At 42.3% G+C, this 20,927-nt stretch overlaps 1 protein-coding gene across 1 annotated transcript in view; it reads left to right on the top strand.

The window, feature by feature from the left end:
• il34 (interleukin 34) overlaps positions 1-14,287 on the top strand; it is a gene marked incomplete at both ends in the record, with an annotated part of 45,261 nt that extends 30,974 nt beyond the window's left edge. The window contains 3 exons of the mRNA XM_079252025.1: positions 2,200-2,307; positions 7,815-7,998; positions 14,220-14,287. Coding sequence (XP_079108151.1) covers positions 2,200-2,307; positions 7,815-7,998; positions 14,220-14,287 — 360 coding nt within the window. The remainder of the gene's footprint in view (positions 1-2,199; positions 2,308-7,814; positions 7,999-14,219) is intronic.
• Positions 14,288-20,927: the final 6,640 nt, after the last annotated feature.

The following is a 20,927-nucleotide window of genomic DNA, read 5'->3' as shown; positions in this document are numbered from 1 at the left end:
TGGGTAGTGACAAGGTCAGAGCCTGATAAACAAGCACTTCTAGTACTGTGTTTAGGTTAATTCCCTAGTGGGACTCGACTTGGACGACTAACATTCGGGCTGTTTAGGTTCCCCTTTTGCAGACTCCTGTCCTGATAGGTTCTCCATCTCTCCTCTTTTCTGACTCACACTTGCAATCACATGTCACTAATTACTCAAGCAAGTGTGCACCACTAATAAGAAAAAACATCCTCTAACCACATTTGATGCACATGTAACCTAATAGTGATTGGTATTTTGAGCTGAGTGAGTTTATCCATCATTATAGTCAGCTGCTACACATCAGTCCAGTCCAGCTGTTAGCACTGAGACATCTGTCTGATTTCCTCAACAATAATCAGAAAACATGTTGAGGTTCAGCTTGACTGTGAGGCACACAAACGTTTCAGCTGCAGTTTGTTTATTTTCATCTGCAGAAAAAAGAAAAAGGCAATGTGCTCAAGTGACCTGAGTTGCGTAACAAAGCCTACTGTAGGAAATCTAACAAACCTCCACATGAGGACATGACCCTACACGCTGCCTTGTCACATTAATAAATCCCTTTTATTGTCATGAACAGAGGTTGTAGCGCTTCTAGCTGGTGAGTCACTTTTGACTGTTGCAATTATTCCAGATTTTATTTCATCTCAGGTATGTATGTATGTTTTACACACATCACCTCCAACGGCGTTTTGTGCATGTAATTAACTATTAATAAGGGTCCTTACACCACAAACCACCCCTCTTGTATGAGATCACAGCTGGCCGTCTAATTTCTTTCCATACGAACCCTCATTTCTTAGAAAGAAACCGCTGTGAAGTCTTTTTGCACGCTCCGAAACTTAACAAGCAGATGAAGGCCGTTAAACAGCACTTGCAATTTTCACTACCAAGTTCTCCACGCTTCCTTTCATTCCACCTCCTTACTTTCTGTCTCGCTTTCTGTGCTTGTGTTCCTATGAAGCAACCAGAAAAGTGCAGCTGGCACAGCACCGGAGTGGCCTTTCAGCCAGCTGGCAGCACTCGTGCGAGCCAGCGGCTTGCATCAGCTCATGGTCTGACCTCACCTCGTGTTTCAAAACAAATGACATCATTTTGGATGATTAACCAACCACTTGTTTGGTGAATTTTTGGTTATAATTAATTCAAACTTGAGAGTAAATTAGAAGAAAAGTACAAAAGGTTTTTCTTAATTGTTTCTTTGCAGGGATTTAGCTAAAATCTCCCATCGTCATTGTCATGGGGTGGCGGTGAGGAAGGTGAAGGTGTGGACCCAAATGCAGAGATTAGGGAACAGGGATGCAGATTTCAGTAGGTTTAGTTTAACTAAGGCTCTCCAGGGACTACAACAAACAACTGGCGCAACAAAATGATCCAGCAACAAAGAACTAAAACTGAGGGGTATAAATACACTGGGGAACCAAAGAAGAAACAGGTGTACGGAACGAACTGAAACAAGACCAGGTGAACTCAATGAACAGGAAATCAATAAAGCTAAACAACAAACAAGGGAACCAAACAGGAAAAACTACAAAATAAAACAGGAAACCTGGCTCTGGATCCACCTTGTCGGGCACTAGGGACGGAGGAGAAGGAGCGACCTCCTCAGACACAGAAGCTGACAGTGGGGACGGTGGAACGACCTCCTCGTCGGGCACTGGGGCCGGTGGAGGAGGAGCGTCCCGACCTGGGATCTCCTCAGGACAGAAGTGGTGGACGGGTTCTGGGCGCTGGCGGCGTAGACCAGGGCTGGGACGTGGGGGGCGTAGACCAGGGCCTCGGAGCAGGCAGGGACACTGGAGACAGGGAGCTCGGAGCTGGCGGGGGTAGTGGTTCTGAGGGGCGGAACGCCAGCCTATTTCCCAGAAAAGGGGACTGGCCCGGGCTCTCCACCGGGCAAGCCAGGAAACCTGAAACTAAGGCAAAGCACAAACCACATCATGACAATCATCATCACGTAGACATTTGTGCTATGTGTCTAGTTATGTAGGACGGCATGATCAATGCAACACGGCCCTCTTGTCTGCACTCCAAATTCGTTCTTGGTCCAGTTGGCAATGTGCAAACTGAAATCTATAAGTCCACCAGTCTTCAAACAGGCCGAGTCTGTAAGATCGTTTGTTTCTTGGTTGTTCAGCACCTGTACCGCTGCAGGTAAACTAAACTCAGCTGCATTTTCAGATCATCCGGGTCATACCAGAGAGACATCCTTCGCGTTCGTACACAGCGGAGGTGGAAAGACGCTTCAGGGATGCTGAGGGAGTCTTCGTACAGTCCCATCCTGCCGAGGTAAGACAGAGGTCACGCATCCGTCGCAGCTGTCTTCGGTTTCACCAACGCGCCATGTTGCTTCTCTTATTCCATGTTGGAAATGAACTGGAAACATGGCTTTTCTATGCAGCAGGGTAGACGGAGGAGGTAAGGTCAGTGCCGACATGGATCGTCCTGTGAGGCAATGACTGCCGGTTCTGTCTGCTCGCTGCACTCTCATTACGGCTTATCTGTCCTGGTATTTTGAAAAATCCAATATTCCAATCTAGTTTGTTCAGTTTGCGCTTCTTTCCAAATGCCAGCATGGATGATAAAGTAGCTTGCATGGATTTCCATAGTTTCCCCTGTCAGGCATCACCACGCATTGCCCCCCCCCTCCCGGCCTTGGAATGATGCAGGCAAACGGTTAAACGGACAGCAGACAGTAAGTCTGGCTTCAGCTTGATGAGATATCTGATGTTGAATCAATATCTACCATATCCTCTCATTACATGTGCATCCTTTGTCATCGTCCTAACTGTATAATGTGGTTAAAGGCGTACATTGAGCTGGGGGGGGGGTCTCTTGTGTTTAAGCTGACAGCCCCTCGGCTGCTCACCACCGCTGCGTCCAGTGGTCAGATTTCCCCGCTGTGACCTCACTGTGGCCACTTTTACAAAATATTTTATCTTTCCGCAAGCAGCGATAACAGTAATGAGCCTAAATGACACTTATCATCTTAAACTTTAAATTCAATTACCTGTTTCCATTTATGACTACGGAATGGGACTCTGCGAGCTGTCCTCACCCCCAATCAACATGCTCGGCGCGGTGGTGGGACGAACAAAGACCGGCTGTGTCGAAAGGAATTATTATTTCATCTTGTCCAGCTCTGAAATGATGAAATCCCAGATAAAAAAAACAACGTGGAGTCTAGATTCATGAACAAAAACTGCTTGAAGAGGAAACAGAAGTGTTAGTAGCATCCAGGTGGGTTAAAGAACAACAAACCTTCAGACAAAACGCCAAGGAGGGAAAGCAGCGCTCTCAGAGAAGCAACATCAAACTGGGAGGAGTTAAAGATTATTTCCAAACTATTTCCCGTGACGGACGTTCCAGCAAGTTCCCCCTAAGATCTGACCCGTGATGTTCGGAGAAACTGCACAAAACCCTGATAACAACATGTCAGACTCTACCGGCCTCAGCATGTTCAGTGTTCACGGAGCAGCATCGACTCAGAGAGGAATTTACAAGACAAACCGAGCAGCAACGTTAAAGGACAGACAGAACAGGAGACGGCTGTCCATGTCCAGCTGCTCTGTGCTTAAACATGGGGTAGGTAATGTCGTGGAGCCAGTAAGCTGTGAATATGGCGCCCTGTCTTGGCTCCTCCTCCTCCGGTTTTGCTCCTTGCATGATCTGAGGCTTTTTTTTTATAAGAAATGAACTTCAATTTGGGTCCAAACATTTGGATTGGTCAGAGTTTTTACAGATTTACAGTAAACTGAGGGGTCTAACTATATTTTTTATAGTTCATAATTACAGAATGTAATTACAGATATGACTACTGTCAGGATGAGGAACCACTTCACCCAGAGTAAAATGTCTCTGAGCAACATTACCTACTATAGCTTTAAGTATGTGGTGCATTCAGGGGCAGAGTGAACCATCTGAACTGGGGTCAGTGTTCAGGAGCTGGATGGTAGCGGGGACAGAGGTGATCTTTCTCCTCTGTGTTCTGCAGCGTGGACAATGCCGCCTGTGGATCTGTGATGGGTCCTGTTGAGCTGTGTTTGGCGGCTACAGAAGGCGGCCCGAGCGCCAGTAGGGTGACTGGGGGGAGGGTTTCAGGAGAAAAACTCTTCTCTCTGGAGAGAACATTTCAGTACAGTTTGGCAAAGCTGCATCTGAAAAACCCCAAAACATCTGGATCAAAGTCTGTCCTGCAGGTTTTCAGTGTTTCCCTGCTCCGTCACACCTGGCTTCCATTAAATGGATCCAACAGCCAATGAAGTTCTGCACACTGACTGACTAGTTTGAGTCAGGTGTGTTGGAGCAGGGATACGTGGAAAGCCTCCAGGAGGACCGGAGCTGGACACTCCTGCTGTAGACAGACCAGACCAAATTGGAGATGTTTGGTCAGAAGAGCTGAAGCTTGGCTCATCCAACGGGACAGTGATGAAGAGGAGCTAACCTGGTAAACCTTGCTCGGCTGCAGACGCCAGGATCTCATGACCCCTCTGCTCGCCTCTTTGCACTGGCTCCTAATTAGACGTAGGACTCAGTATGAGATTTCATTGCTTGTTTTAAAAGCTTAGAACAGATTGTCTCCGCTGTATTTGTGTGAGCAGCTGCATCTGCACGCTCCAGTCGGAGTTTTTTGGGTCTTCAGCCAAACTTCTTTAGAAGGTATCTTCTTCCAGCTCAAACCCGGGGCTGAAGGAGCCTTTTCAGTTAAAGCCTCCAAGTTGTGGAAGAGTTTGCTGCTCCACATTAGAGCTGCTCAGCTGTTTCTGGCCTTAAAACTAATTGTTTGCAGCATTGTAGATTTACACCCCTTGTTTTATATGAATTTGTTTTATTGATGCTGGATTTTTATTTATTTATTTATTTATTTATTTATTTTTTTTTAGCATTTCATTATTGTGTAATCAGTTTGTGTTCGGGACTTTGGCATTATTTTAGCTGTAATAAATGTGCCATTCAAATAAAACTGAACTTAAAAATTGTTGACATTTTCAGGAAAAACACCTAAAAAAGACAATTGAACAATTGAAACGGGATTTATAACACTTTATTGATCTATATAACACTTTTAGTTGTTTTGTATATATATATATATATATATATATATATATATATATATATATAAATATATATATATATATATATATTTATATATATATATATATATATGGACTATATATATATATAAATATATATATATATATATATATATATATATATATATATATATATATATATATATATATATATATATCAAAATACATTAAATTTAAGTCTGGCTGTGTGTCCTTATCACCCATCTCTTCAGCTGTTGATACTATAAGTCGTTGCATCTGATTATAAATTTGCTAACTTGGACATCTTAAAGTTAATTACACCTCTTACGGCCTTTACACACCAGGACCAATGCACGTAAACGACATGAACTTCTGAATAATTCGGAAGCGAAATTTGTTTTAAATCTGTCTGAATCTGACTCCTATGCCATGGATGTAAAAGTCCAGTGAAGATCAAGATCCTGCAGGCTGTAGATGTTTCCCTGCTTCAACACACCTGATTCAAATGAATTTATAACAATCAAAACCTGCAGGACAAATGCCCTCAAAGAGCAGACGTTGACGTCACTGTAGACATGCCATCTAGCTGCTAGCATGTTCTGTGGTTAGCTTCAGATTCAGCAACTCCCAACACACACAGTGAAGCCCCTCCTGATGGTCCAGCTCATCTGCCTTGTGTTTAAACCACCTAATAGGTCAGTGAACCCCACTGGCTTTGCATGTTCGCATGACCTTCCAGGTCATGTTAAAGCAGCTAATGCTAATGCTAGCTGGAGAGGCTGCACATACAAGCACATCCTTATCAGGCTTGTGTTTCTCTCAGGGATGTTCTTGTGTTTCTGGCATTCATCTGAAGCACCTTCAGTCCAGACATGTTTTCATGTGTTTTTTCACAAATATTGAGTGAGCTACCAAGAAGATGTTCTCTTTTATAACCTCATGTTTGCACTTCTGTACCTGCTTGGCTTGTATTCTATTATTTTGTGGATGCTGTTAAGGCTTCAACAAGGACATTTAAGCCATTTTTAACTGTTTTTCACTAATTATTCAGCCATGTTCAACTGTCTTGCACTCATTTAAGTTCAACTTTCAACGCTTTTTACTACGTTTACACACCATTTTCAGCTTCAACACTTGTACTTCTTGCTTCAGCTTCATAGATACTTCAGCTAAAGGCTTAAACAAGGATATTTCAACCATGTTCAACTTTCATTCACTTATTTAAGTTCAATCTTAAACATTTTTCACCACATTTCCGCACCATTTTCAGCTTCAAAACTTGTACTACTTCCTTCAGCTTCATAGTTACTTCAGCTACAGGCTTCAACAAGGACATTTCAACCATGTTCAACTGTCTCACACTCAGTTTGCAACCTTAAACCATTTTCAACACTTTAAATTACCATTTTGACCTTTAAATCTTTCAAATGTTTACTTCAGCTTTACAACTTATACAGCTGACCATTCAACAATTTTAGCCATCTTCAAACGTCTTCAACTTATTTCAGCTCAGCTTTCAGCCATTTTAACCATGTTTAACATCAGTTTATGCTTTCAACACTTCCTTTAACTTCTTTTCACTTCAGCCATCTTTAGCATTACAGTTCAAGTGTTTCTTGCAAAAAAGCATTCACACTGCTGTTCTGCAAGAACAGCAATTTTTCTAGTTTAAATAGATTTAATGAAGATCAGATGTCAGGACTAAGTCCAATGAAGCCTGAATAGTATAAGTTCCTTTAGATAAACATTTATGCTGTATGAAGTCACGGAAATAGAAATTATTTTCAGAATAATATTCTGAAAATAATTATTAAAAACATATTATGTTCAGCCTTATGTTTTAAATAGTTTTATTTATTTTTGTTTGTTTGTTTGTTTTTTTGTTTATTTTAATACATTTTAACATAAAAAAGACTAGTTAATAAATAAACAATGAAAGTATTTGTTTATTTTGAGACATTTAAGGAAGGTTTTTTTCTTCATTTTCTAAGAATCTGAAGGAAAGAAAAATGAAGTTACTGGTCCTTGACAACATTTGGAAAAGTTTACAACTTTGTAGAAATGCAGTAACAGACAACTTTATCTCATTTTATTGAATCATATTTTTCTGTTTTGTTATTATTAAATGTCAAACCTTATTGATAACAAAAGGACTGATAGACACCAGCAACTCTGAAAACAAAGTTCTCAGCAGTATTGTTAGCTTCAGTATGCCATGAATGTGTTTCCTCAGCGGTTTCCCCATGTGGTCGATGCAGAAGCACTGAACTGTGGAGTTCATTCGCTACACAGCATCAGGTTGTCATCATGTTTCCAGATGAAGAAACAAGTATTCCTGATTTTAGTAGTGCATAAATAGAAACAGTGTGGATTTGTGCTAACGCACTCATAAGGTCATCTGTTACGGCTGCTGGTGGCGTGAATAAAAGTGTCTCCTTGCTGTTTTCATGTGGAAATGTTGGAACTTGCAGGAAAAGGTGCCTTGCTGTTTTTGGCTTCAGAATCAAGTTTTTTGTGCTCTTTTTGCTTTCCAGGGTCATAAAAATGCTAACTTTTCACAACATCCAATTAAACTCTGAAAACTGAATGTTCCACATTCATCCTTCGTTGTTTTATTTATGAGATGAGAGCTCCTTGGAATGCAAAGCACCTGACGAATGTGCATCCACCGACCTGTAAAGCCTACCTGACCTGTCTCTGACGTGTGTGTGTGTTTGTGTGTGTGTTTTGCCCTGTGTCCAGGTGTTCCAGCAGGAGCTTCCAGAGACAGTTCAGGACATTTGGGATCAGTTAACAGAAGAGGCTGACAGAGTGGTGGAGTCAAGCTGGAGATTTGCGTCTCCAAAATCTCTGGTGGACAACTTGTGCCACACCATGTACTGCCTCTTCAGCGAGTGCTTCTCCAGCACAGAAGCTCAGCAGGACTGTAAGTATAACACCCCCTCCCCATTCAGTCTTGTGCTGTAGTAAAGAAGGTTCAGGATTAAGTTGACTGAATGTTTTTGCATCCTGAAACATCATTTGTAATTTATCATCATAAACTCTGAAGTTTCAGATTAGTTGTGACACAAGCAGAATTTGTACGACTACGTTGTGAAAGCGTCTTCTCCAGCGCAGGATAGAAGTACCGCCAGGCCTTTGATGCACTGGTTACCAAGCCATATGTTCACATTTTGTGTCTTCTTTGTTTTCTTACAAGTCATATTTATCTGTAACCTGAAGATTTGTAGCACAGAAACCATCTGGAAAGTTGCTACTGGAAACTGGACCGAAGCGTTTGTGGTGGAAAATACTCTGGTCTTGAGAAGTTGTAATACATCTAAGAGTCAACTGTCTTCTTACAATGAACATTTTATTATAAACTAATACAAGCACACGCTGGAGCTTGGAGAGAGAACTCTCTCTCCAGATGCTGAAGTAACACCCGATTATAAACCATGCTTAAGTCCTCCTAGTTGCTGAGCACACCACAGAAAACAATCATTCTCTCCTCCGAAGCTAAACTGAGCTCACTAAGCATCAATCACTCAACATATTACTTTATTACCTTTAACCTTTAACAACTGGTCAACCAAGCAGTTGACAAAAACAGATGCCCTGCAGGAAACTCTTCCTGTCTCAGACTTTGTCTGCACATTCCAGACAAGGATCATATGACTTAAAGAAAGCTTTGTGCATAGACACAAAACACAGCAGGATCACAGCAAATCAATGCATATATGTCTAATACTTAATTCAAACCAAACTCATAATAATTTCTCCAACAGCGTTTTCAAAGGAGAATTCCTGGACACGACATCGGTACCAGTATGATGAAACCCATAGCTGCTGCGGTCTTTCCTCCTTGGCACTATGTTCTGACACACAACTAAATGACTTCTTGTTGATAAAGTGCATTGATCAGCAGCACCTGGCCGGGACTTACCCTCTTACCTCCTCTACAAGCTGTAAGATTGGAGTTTCACACACTGCTTCTACATTTTGGCTCAGTGTTTCTCAGATAAATGACGAAACCACGTAACGTGTCGTGTACTGTTCGTCTGATATCGATGCAGAAACTTAGCAAAATCCAGATGGCTTTTTGTTATGTCCCGGGCCAGAAAACAATGGAAGTGAAGAAGGATATTATTTCTTTCCCACATAGCTGCGTTTTATTTAAATAACAAAACATCTCCAGCAGTTGCAGTTCCATCCATCCATTCATCCTTCCTCTCATCTGTCTCTCCATCTATTCATTCATCCATCCATCCTACCATCCGTCCATCCATCCATCTGTCTGTCCATCCATCCATCCATCCATCCATCCATTCACTCATCTGTCCATGCATCCATCCATCCATCTATCCATCCATCCACTCATCTGTCTATCCATCCATCCACTCATCTGTCTATCCATCCATCCAACCATCCATCCACTCATCCGTCCATCCATCCATCCACTCATCTGTCTATCCATCCATCCTTCCATTCATTCATCCATCCATCCATCCATCCACTCCTCCATCATCCATCTATCCATCCATCCACCCACCCACTCATCTGTCTATCCATCCATCCATCCATCCATCCACTCATCTGTCCATCCATCCATCCACTCATCCATCCACTCATCCATCCATCCACTCATTTGTCTATCCATCCATCCATTCATCCGTCCATCATCCATCCACTCATCTGTCTATCCATCCATCCACTCCTCCATCCATCCGTCCGTCCGTCCGTCCATTCATCCATCCATCCATCCATCCACTCATCCATCCATCCATCCATCCATCCATCCATCCACTCATCCATCCATCCATCCATCCATCTATTCACTCATCCATCCACTCATCCATCCATCCACTCATCTGCCCATCCATCCATCCATCCATCCACTCATCTGTCTATCCATCCATCCATCCATCCATCCATCCACTCATCCATCCATCCATCCATCCATCCACTCATTCATCCATCCATCCATCCACTCATTTGTCTATCCATCCATCCATTCATCCGTCCATCATCCATCCACTCATCTGTCTATCCATCCATCCACTCCTCCATCCGTCCGTCCATTCATCCATCCATCCATCCATCCATCCATCCATCTATTCACTCATCCATCCTCTCATCTGCCCATCCATCCATCCATCCATCCATCCACTCATCCATCCATCCATTCATCCATCCATCCATCCATCCATCCATCCACTCATCCATCCATCCATCCATCCACTCATCCATCCATCCACTCATCCGCCCATCCATCCATCTTTCCATCCATCGATGCCAGCTGAGAGATGTAGTCCCTCCTGGTTCTTACCTGGGGTCTCTTCCCTGTGGGACATACCTGGAAAACCTTACCAGAGAGCAGTGGCTGTACTATGAGCTTCTCACACCATCTCAAAAGGAGACCCCGGACCCTCTGCGGAGGAAACTCCTTCCAGCCGCTTGAGTTTGCCATCATGTGCTTTCGTCACTACCCACATCTTGAGAGCATAAGTCAGGGTCGGAACGTAGCTCGACAGGAGCTTTACCTTCTGGCTCAGCTCCTTCGTCACCGCAACAGGCCTGTGCAGAGTCCGCATTGCTGCTGCACATACCTGGGAAAACTGCTTCTCTGAGGTAGGTCTCTCTAGAAAAAGAAATTCCAAAAAGATTGCATGGAAATGGATACAACAGCTAAATAATAGGCACAGTCTATTGATGAAGATTAGACTACTGTGGCACAGATGGGGGAATGCGATATGTTGGCTGGAAGCCGGCCAGGTGTTTCATGAAGAACATGCTGCACCGGCCATACATCCAAACACGAGGCAATCTATCAACGTAAGGATGTGACAGTGTCTGCCGCGTGGGAACTCACATCTGGTGCTCATACGGTTGCTGCATTCCTCCAGCAAACACTGTCCCACTTCCTTGTGTTTAAGGATATTCTCTGCAAGATCCTAATGGTGTAAATTCTGATTACCCCTGAGGTTGGGCTGATGAAAGATGAGTTTTTATTATGCAGTGTCAAATCCAGAGGCGGTCCTGCAGCAGCATCTGCTCTGTGCGGGTTTTACCTTTCAGTCTGGTCTGGATTCGGTCTACTTACATATCACATAAGCACAAACCTTCCACAAACGCACGATATTAGCGATGATTCAACCCAAACAAAAGGAAAAACTGAATTCCTCTGAGGCAGATTAAAAAATACAATCAAATTACGATTTTAGTAGAAACGAGTTTAGTGTAGTAGAAACGAGGGGATAATTTGACATTGTAGGACGAGATTCAAGCTAGCCATCTTAAACACTTACGTAGCTTCCTCTAAGTAATTAAACCAACCTGCTAATACACTGAAATTAGCTGCAAACTGCTGGAATCATCCTACTGCTCTCTGCCAGACAGACGTTTGCTCTTTAAAACAGCAAATAACATGTTAATTACTTCTAGATGTTACTTTTAGGGCAGAGCTACAGAATCCTGGAGGTTCCTGGAAAATCTTGCAGATTCCTGCAGAATCCAGCATCCCTGTGAACTCATTTCTGACTCTACATCCACGTTAGTTTAGCTTTCCCGTAGATAAAAAGTGGATGGATCAGGTGAGATTTTAATAAAAATGTAGTTCATTTAGAGGGAATTAAATCCCAAACTGTTGTTATGGAGCCGTTTAATGAAACCTAAAACCGTTAGACTGTTGTATCTGAACTATATTTGATGTATTTTAGTTATTTATTTCCCATTATTTATTTAGTCTAAAACATAATGACATTTTATTTTAATTTATTTTTATTTTATTTTATTGACACCTAAAACCTGAAAAAAGGCTTTTTTTTCTTTTCTTATGAATTTTTAAAATTCTGTTTATTTTTTTATTTTTCATGTCATGTCTTCAGTTTGTTGAAGCCTAAAACCTAAACCAGCCTGGTTCTGCAGATTTGCTGGTGTCATTAATACAGTTTTTATCGTCTCCTTGTTTAGTCTAAGCGTTCCTTCAGCTCAGGTCAGACATACTCGTCCCACCTGAGCTCCATACTCCACATATCCGTAAGACGCCTCCGGCATCACCGCTGCAGTTCATGCCCACACTTATGGGTCATTTTTCCTGACGAGCACTTTAACTTTACTTACAATACAACTTATGTTCTTATGTGAACACAACTTCAGGCTAAATCTTTCTTCGTCCTTCTGTTTATCGTTGTGCGCATCCCCCATTCCTCCCCTTTTCCTCTCCAGCCCTCCCACCTGTAATGAATGAAGGAAGAAACGAGGAGGAGAGAAGTTTCATGGAGTACATTTGTTAAAATGAGACATTTTAACATGGTTTTAATTAAATATGCCGAAGGTTACCACGCAGCATCTCTGCCATTGTTCAGCTGCGGTCGGAGTTTTATGGTTTCTGTCAGATCTGCGTGATCGGTCTTCATGACAACATGAGAGGAGGGGCCTGTGCATCCTCACCCCCAGATCTGCTCCTGCGTCTTCTCAGCACGGTTCATCCAGCTTTTATAGACATGCTGTTCCTGCATACGGTGGGAAAACGACGCTGTGTGTCGATGCCGGGCCACGTTTACGTTTCCATCTGGATAATACCACAGATTTACCCACACTACTGCTGAGGTCCTGGTTCTGGAGAGGATCCGTCCCTCCATCGGACCTGCTGAAGTCCTGGTTCTGGAGAGGATCCGTCCCTCCATCGGACCTGCTGAGGTCCTGGTTCTGGAGAGGATCCGTCCCTCCATCGGACCTGCTGAGGTCCTGGTTCTGGAGAGGATCCGTCCCTCCATCGGACCTGCTGAGGTCCTGGTTCTGGAGAGGGTCCGTCCCTCCAGCAGACCTGCTGAGGTCCTGGTTCTGGAGAGGGTCCGTCCCTCCATCGGACCTGCTGAGGTCCTGGTTCTGGAGAGGGTCCGTCCCTCCAGCAGACCTGCTGAGGTCCTGGTTCTGGAGAGGATCCGTCCCTCCATCGGACCTGCTGAGGTCCTGGTTCTGGAGAGGATCCATCCCTCCAGCAGACCTGCTGAGGTCGTGGTTCTGGAGAGGATCCATCCCTCCTTTAGACCTGTTTCCACTGGTCTTCATTCCAGTTCTTGCGTCATGTGACCTTTTGAAGCCATGTTTCCATGGAGACCATTTCTGAGGAGGATTCAGCCGACAGTAGGTGAATCAGTTTCAGGTCCAGGTGCATCTCTGGGGTCCCGGTTCAGGTCTTTGCTGTCTGGTCCATCAGCTGTATGTTTCCGGTCCCGACCTTGTGGTTCTGCTACGTTTGCAGCCAACGACTCGTTGGGACTCGCCGTGTTGCTGCCGAACACTGCGAAGGCGTCTCCTCTCCGACTTGGTCTGAGTCGGTCAGTCCGCTTCCCGAAACGTCCCGTTTCACCAGCAGATCTAGATTCTGATCTGATCTGGCGACGCCGGCATCGTCGGCGATGCCAGGGACCATGTTGTGTTTAATCCAGCATAGCTTTCAAACCATAAAAGATAGAAACTTACTTTTTTTCCCTCTTAATCGGGAGACTCCGGGCTTTCAGACGGTGGTTCCAGCATCACTGTAGCCCATTCATAGGTGATACAGTGTTGTGTCAGAATAGGTGTTCCAATCAGAGCCTTTGTCTTTGGCGCATGACACGTGTTTGTCCAATCAGAGCCGATGATGCCCCAGGAAACGCCGCCAAACGGTGTCAATCACTCAGCATCGTGTCATTAGCAGTCGGATAGCTGCCTTCTGTATTTACAAGGCCGATAAATGATGAAAACAACAGCTTTTACGCACGCATACCATGCATAATTGCTCAAACATTTGCTTTACTCAAGTAGTTTATTTCAACATAAACGACACGACGGCATCGTAACAGATGTATGACTTGGTAACAGATACAGTGTGTGCAGCAGAAAGCTGCGGTGCTTCAGTCCCCTTCAGTACCTTTAGCCATGCTTCGAAATGATAATACTCTTTATTTCAAGCAAAGGAGCCTCATTTACTATATTACTATAAGCCTCAGTTTATTATATTTCAATTCAAAATAATAAAAAAAACAAGGTAGAGGACATTATGGGGCATTGAAAGGTGTTGTTTATTAGCATTTAAACTAAAAAAAAGTCAGGCGAGGTTTATTTTTCTAAAATACCGCTGGTCCCCAGAGGGGTAAATGTGTCTTGTCATCTGTTTTTCAGACTGCGGCGTTCCTGATTGGAAAAGAAGCAGGAAGACTCCCAAAGCCGAGACGGAGCCAGCGCAGTGAAGTTTCTCCCCGCTGATACCGATCAGCGGTTAGATTGATTGTGTCCCTGGAGCTACGGAGGAGAAGGGGAACTGAACAATTCACTGTGAGAGAACATCAACAAGTCTTTCCCAAACGTACCAAACACAGCCAAGATCATGGTATTGACTCAAACCCTGGCAGGACTCCATCGGCAAAAGCGGACAGAAGGTGTAGCCGCAGGAACTCCGTCCAGGGATTCTTTATGAGCACATGGACTCTGGGATATTGAAATATGTTTGAGAGAAAGCTTCAGATTTTCTTACTCTGCCATTTACGAGGTTTTTCTGAGACGTTTCCACCGGCAACGACTCCTCCAAAAGATTTGCTCATGTTCTCATTTGTCAGCCAAACGGATCTATGATCCTAATCTGCCTCAGCTTTACTTTACCTGTCAGGTGTCTGATACATCGCAGGTGAACCGCACCAGTCTGCACCACAAACCAGCATCCCTCACCCCTCCGCTGTCACAAAATGTTCCGTTTTGCTGCTTTTCGTGTGTTTTTGCATCTTTCGACTGTCTGAAAGGCAAACCGGGTCAGATAACAACCTGTTCACCTTCCTCCACCCCTCATTTGCATTTGATACTTGTTGTTGATCCATCACAAGAAGAACATTTTCAGGAAATCATGATTGAAGACAAAAAATTGGCACCAGATTCAGGTTTGAGATTCCTCCAGTTTGAACAAATTCATGCATGGAAAGATGAAGTCGGATCCCCGTGCCTTCATGTGACAAGTGTTGAGAGCTTTTTTTCAACATGCAGTGTTCTGAATCCTTCGTGCTGCTTCGCTTCCAAGTTCCTCTGCGTTACCTGCCGTCTGTCCGTACGACGGACTCCAGGAGTGTCTGTTCCTCCACTGAAATCCAAGCGAGGTTTTTTCCGGCCATGTTGCTCTGACAGGTGAACTGATGAACCGCGATCTTCGTGCTGCGATGATCCCTCTGTGCTTTTAATCAGAACCATTTCCAGCAGAAACCCACAGGAAGACTTTGTAGGAACTGTGTGAGGAAGAGGATAAAAGTGCTGAAGAGTTGATGGAGACACCACGCTACAGCTAGACACCATGCTACAGCGAGACACCACGCCACTGCTAGACACCATGCTACAGCTAGACACCACGCCACTGCTAGACACCATGCTACAGCTAGACACCACGCCACTGCTAGACACCATGCTACAGCTAGACACCACGCCACTGCTAGACACCATGCTACAGCTAGACGCACCATGCTACAGCTAGACACCATGCTACAGCTAGACACCATGCTACAGCTAGACGCACCATGCTACAGCTAGACACCATGCTACAGCTAGACACCATGCTACAGCTAGACGCACCATGCTACAGCTAGACACCATGCTACAGCTAGACACCACGCTACAGCTAGACACCATGCTACAGCTAGACACCATGCTACAGCTAGACACCACGCTACAGCTAGACACCATGCTACAGCTAGACACCACGCCACTGCTAGACACCATGCTACAGCTAGACGCACCATGCTACAGCTAGACACCATGCTACAGCTAGACACCACGCTACAGCTAGACACCATGCTACAGCTAGACACCACGCCACTGCTAGACACCATGCTACAGCTAGACGCACCATGCTACAGCTAGACACCATGCTACAGCTAGACACCACGCTACAGCTAGACACCATGCTACAGCTAGACACCATGCTACAGCTAGACACCACGCTACAGCTAGACGCACCATGCTACAGCTAGACACCACGCTACAGCTAGACACCACGCCACTGCTAGACACCATGCTACAGCTAGACACCACGCCACTGCTAGACACCATGCTACAGCTAGACACCACGCCACTGCTAGACACCATGCTACAGCTAGACACCACGCCACTGCTAGACACCATGCCACAGCTAGACACCAGACGTTAGCGCTCGCTTTAACGTCTCAGGCTTTTCAGGTCGTTAACGATGGTAAAGGATGTTTTACAAAGTGCTAATCAAATGCAGGCTCCCCAAACAGATGCAGGTGACATGTAATGAGATTGTTGAGGGAAACGGCCCAGTTTATGCATCTGTCAGCTGCAGAAGTACGTAAACATGCTTAACTTGTTACAACCTTTTTAAGCACAACAACAGACACACATGTTGCTCTGAAATTAGGTTTACTTTAGTTTGACACAGAGCTTTCATTAGCGACTTGTTAATGACTTGTTATCTCACAAGGCTCGGCAGCCAGCACGGTTGACAGACAACCTGACAACCATTGCTGGATGTAAACGGAATATTATCAGACTTTTGACACATTTTCAGTCAGAAACAGCAGCATGAACGCTGTTACAGTTGTGCTTTGAGGCTTTTTTCTTTACAGGATCACAAAACGGGTTTAATTCAGAATTCACTGCTACAGCGATGACAGCTAGCCATGCAGAGACGTGTCCTATGTAGCAGGATGTGGCGCCGTTATCTGGGATCCTGATAAGCAGTACAAGGGATTTACATCTTCAGAGCACGCTCACTTAAAAGGGGCGGAGTCTTCAGCATCTGACCAATCACAGATGTGGAGAAACCCTGCAGGGTGGCTACTTCACCGTAGAGGAGAGACAGTCGTTATTCAGAAGCATGAAGAATAAAAACTCATCATTCACGCAGAAAGCAGCATGTTGCCATAGCAACAGCCAGGAAGGAGCGCTGGCAGAACATAGCTGACTGTTAATGCGTTTATTTCATCATAAGTACGCAGCTCTCACAACTTTGTCAACAGAAAGGCTACGGTTCCATGAGGTTTTTTAATTCGGATTTAAGAATCCAGAATTGACGTATTCTCCTCTGAGTTTACATGGAAATAATAATTACAAATGAGCGTTAACATGAAACCCGTCCTCACTTAATTCCTCCTTAGAGCGGCGGGTTGGGAAGGGTTCTGATTAGACAGAGGGTGATGTGACGTATGACGTATACCGGAAATAAACAAAGTTGGCTCCCTGCTTCTCGTCTTTTCAGTCGTAACGTGTAAAACAACGCGCGTCATCAGGACAGGACAAGGTAACGAGCATGCTCAGAACGACTGGAATTAACTTAGAGAGGAATGAAGGTTTACATGACAGAGGAATTAAATAGTTCGGAATTGAAATGCGAATAAACCAGCCACTTACATCGGAATTAAGTTTAATTCTGAATAGAATTCGCATTTGGAATTAAGTGTTTACATGGTCGTTTTTCATCAGTTTAAAGCGGAATTAACTTTTATTCAGAATTAAACAGGAATTAAAACTCTCATGTAAACGCACGCGGAGAACTGACTGATCAGGACGTGGCGCCTTTACATCCCTTATCCGGAACATTACCTGCTCCGCAGCTGGTTAACCAATCAGCATAAGTTACCATTCTTACCCTGGTAAGAAGTGAACCAGCTTTATTGTACAGAGAACCCTGAAGTTACCAGGATAAGAGGAAATCTGGCTTCGTAGTACAGGTTATCTGGTCTGGATCCAGTAAAACCAGACCCAGAACAAGAAGGTGGAAAAAACACAAGTCAGACACACAAACATGAAAAAACTAAAGGCAGAAAATGTTTCAAAATGGGATAAAAAAAAAATAAAAAAATAAAAACACTGCTAAAAAGTGATCATATGAAAGAAAACCACAATACTGATCTGATTTAGGCAAATCCTTGTGCTTTAGGTGACACAGTTAAATCTGCAGCTTTGCATGCATACGTGAGTTAAAAAGGCGTAACGTGTCGCTATTTTCTCATGTTTAATCAAAAGGTTTTTATCTACTTTGAGGTCATGTGTAGATAAACTGTTAAAAGAGTAAAAACAAAACAGAAAACCTTTTTCAAGACGACTAAATGACACGAAGCAGCGAGCAGTGAATAAAACTGTTTCATGTGACTGAACATAAGAGAGAAGATTCTGGTTAAAAACCATTTTAAAGGGGAAGTTTTGAGATAAAGGGTGTAACTGTGATACGTAGAGATGCTTGAACTCGTCAGAGAAGGAAAAAGTAACAAATATCTGCTCACCGCTTCATGAACTCGGTTTTTCTAAGCACGTTGATCTTTTTCTGTAAATCCTGTCAAACCTGTTCACTCAGGTTAAAATAAAAAAACAACCTAATCGCTGTTAAAACTGGGTGGAAAGAAGGAAGTAAACGCTCTCCGGTGTGTGGGGTTTGGATGGAATCTCATTGCTGTTTCTTATTAAATCAACTTAGCGGGTTTTAAAAGTACAAAGGAAATGTAAAACCCAGGTTCTGTAAGATGTGATTATCATAACCTGCATCACATTACACTGTATTTACTGTGTTTCTGCTTCACTTAGCCCAGGTTTGTCTGACTGGAACAGCTGCGTCGCGCCAGCGCGGCAGAATGGACACATTTACAGTGACGTCAAATAAATCCATGAGGATGGAGACCTTTGGTGTAAAGATAAAACTAGGATGGCGTGTACAGCGAGTGGTACTTGTATTTCTATAAATCCATAGAGCGTATATTGTATTATGCTTTAGTCCATCATGTGTCAGCGTCTGGTTGTTTGTTTGTTCCCACACAGAGCAGCTTCTCCATGTCCAACCTCCCCCACAAAGCTGCAACACGTCGCTGGTCTGCACACACATTATACAAACTGATTTGTTTTTATACACAAGATATAAAATATTTATTTTTGGAAATGTATAATGCTTTGTACTTTTATGAAAGAAATACAAAAATAAATCCTTATTTTTATCAACTACACGGTTTCCACTGATGTTTCTTCTTTTCATACCTGTTTGCTCATAATTAATGGATTATTGATCAATTTTAAATCGCAGTCATTTAAAATGAAGGTGTGTGTTTTTCTTTTCAAGTAAAAGTTTCAACAAAAGTTTTATAGTCTTATTTTTCTCTAATTACATTAAAATGACTGATAAAACTCGAACAAATCTTTTTTACGTAATATAGGATATATTATTTTTTTTAGCATAAAATCATTAATAATTATTTACATTATAGCATTTATATTCTAATCTAGAATCTATATTGAATAAATTATTCCTCCTTTTCTCTGCTTTAAAATAAAACTTTATCTCTATTCTCCTATTTATGTGGTCAAGTCAAGAAATTCCTCAAACTTTTGTTAAGTTTGCATAATGACAATAAAAATCTTGAATTTCAAATATAATAGATTTTTTTTTTTTTAATGGGACATTTAAAAAGTAAATGTATCATTTTATTCTATTATTTATATTCTATCTGTCCATCCATCTAACATCCATCGATCCACCAAAAAGTGAGTTTTTTTTCTCACTTTCCGGATCTAAAATCTGGACTTCAGTAACTTTTATAGACGCCAGGCTTTCTGCTCCTGTCTGTGTTTTTACAGGATGGTTTTTATTCTCTAATTCATGTCCTGATTTGCAGAACATTTCTTCTGAAATACAAGGTGAAAATAAAATAATTTTCCTGGTTATTGATTGTATTTTCTGAACTATTAAGCGATGTTATCAGTAAAAACATTTATAGAGGGAATTATTAGTTTCTAGAAAGTCAACAAAATTCACAAGGAGCTTTGTCTTATCCTGCATTCTTTTTTCCCTGGAGATTAATATTTATATGTATATTTTAGCAAGATAAAATAAATGATTTACATATCTAAATATAAAATTGGATAAAACCTGCAACAGAAAAAAATAATTGTGTTAATATGAGAATAAACCAGGAAGGTTTTAGAATGATAGCTGACAGATTTTATCCTGATCACCTGAAGCCTCTCGCCTTAATAAGTTCTGATATATAAAACCTTTAGAACTAAAAGATGAACCTTTGTGTTTGACATGACGATATGTTGGTGTTGTGTGATCAACCTGCCCATTGTGGATAAATGTGGTGTTTTATGTTTGGGTTGTTTGTAATTGTTGCAGTCGTTCAAATCGTGAAACTGATAAAGATTATTTCATGATTTCTCATGGGATCACTAAAAACTTGGAAAAAGGTCATATATTTTATTTAAAAAACAAAACATTGTGAATGTTTTTGGTGGGACAAATGGATTAAAATGAATTTAATTCAATCAACCTTTTTGAAAGTATGCATGGCTAAATTAAGAATAATTAGAACAAGATTAAAACTGAGTTACATTCAGCAAATATAATCTTTTAAAGCCAGTGTTATATTTTACAGTGTTTCCGTTTATGGTTGCAGATTTTAATCCATTTTTGTACCTCTCATTTTCCTGACAATAACCAATGAAATGATGGTGAATTTTACTTTTTTATCCTTACTTTTAAAATGTATTTTTTTAGAAAACATTTTGTGAAAACATGCCATTCTGAAAACGCATCTGATAAAAGGTGAAAGGGACAACTTTATGTTGTAGTTTGCCTTTTTCCTAACAAATTGATATTGTCCCTCTGCACTTACCGTATCACAGAGAATACCGGAAATGTATTTGAAATTTTTAAAACAAAAAGTTTGCTTTGAGAAGTAAATGTCTTAAAAAGACAAACAAAAACCCACATTTTCCTACGTATACACATAAAATAATCTATAAAACGCGTTTTGTGTGTTTTAAGCTTGTTAACGTTTCGACTCGTTCATGACTACACTTATTTTGAAGGTACTTCCAGGAAGTAGAAACCAGCTGACCTGTCAGACA

Source organism: Telmatherina bonti (genome assembly GCF_933228915.1).
Source record: "Telmatherina bonti genome assembly, chromosome: 2".
In the NCBI taxonomy this organism is placed as follows: domain Eukaryota; kingdom Metazoa; phylum Chordata; class Actinopteri; order Atheriniformes; family Telmatherinidae; genus Telmatherina; species Telmatherina bonti.
The sequence above is the reverse complement of the archived record's forward strand: the minus strand, read 5'-3'. Positions and strand labels throughout refer to the sequence as shown.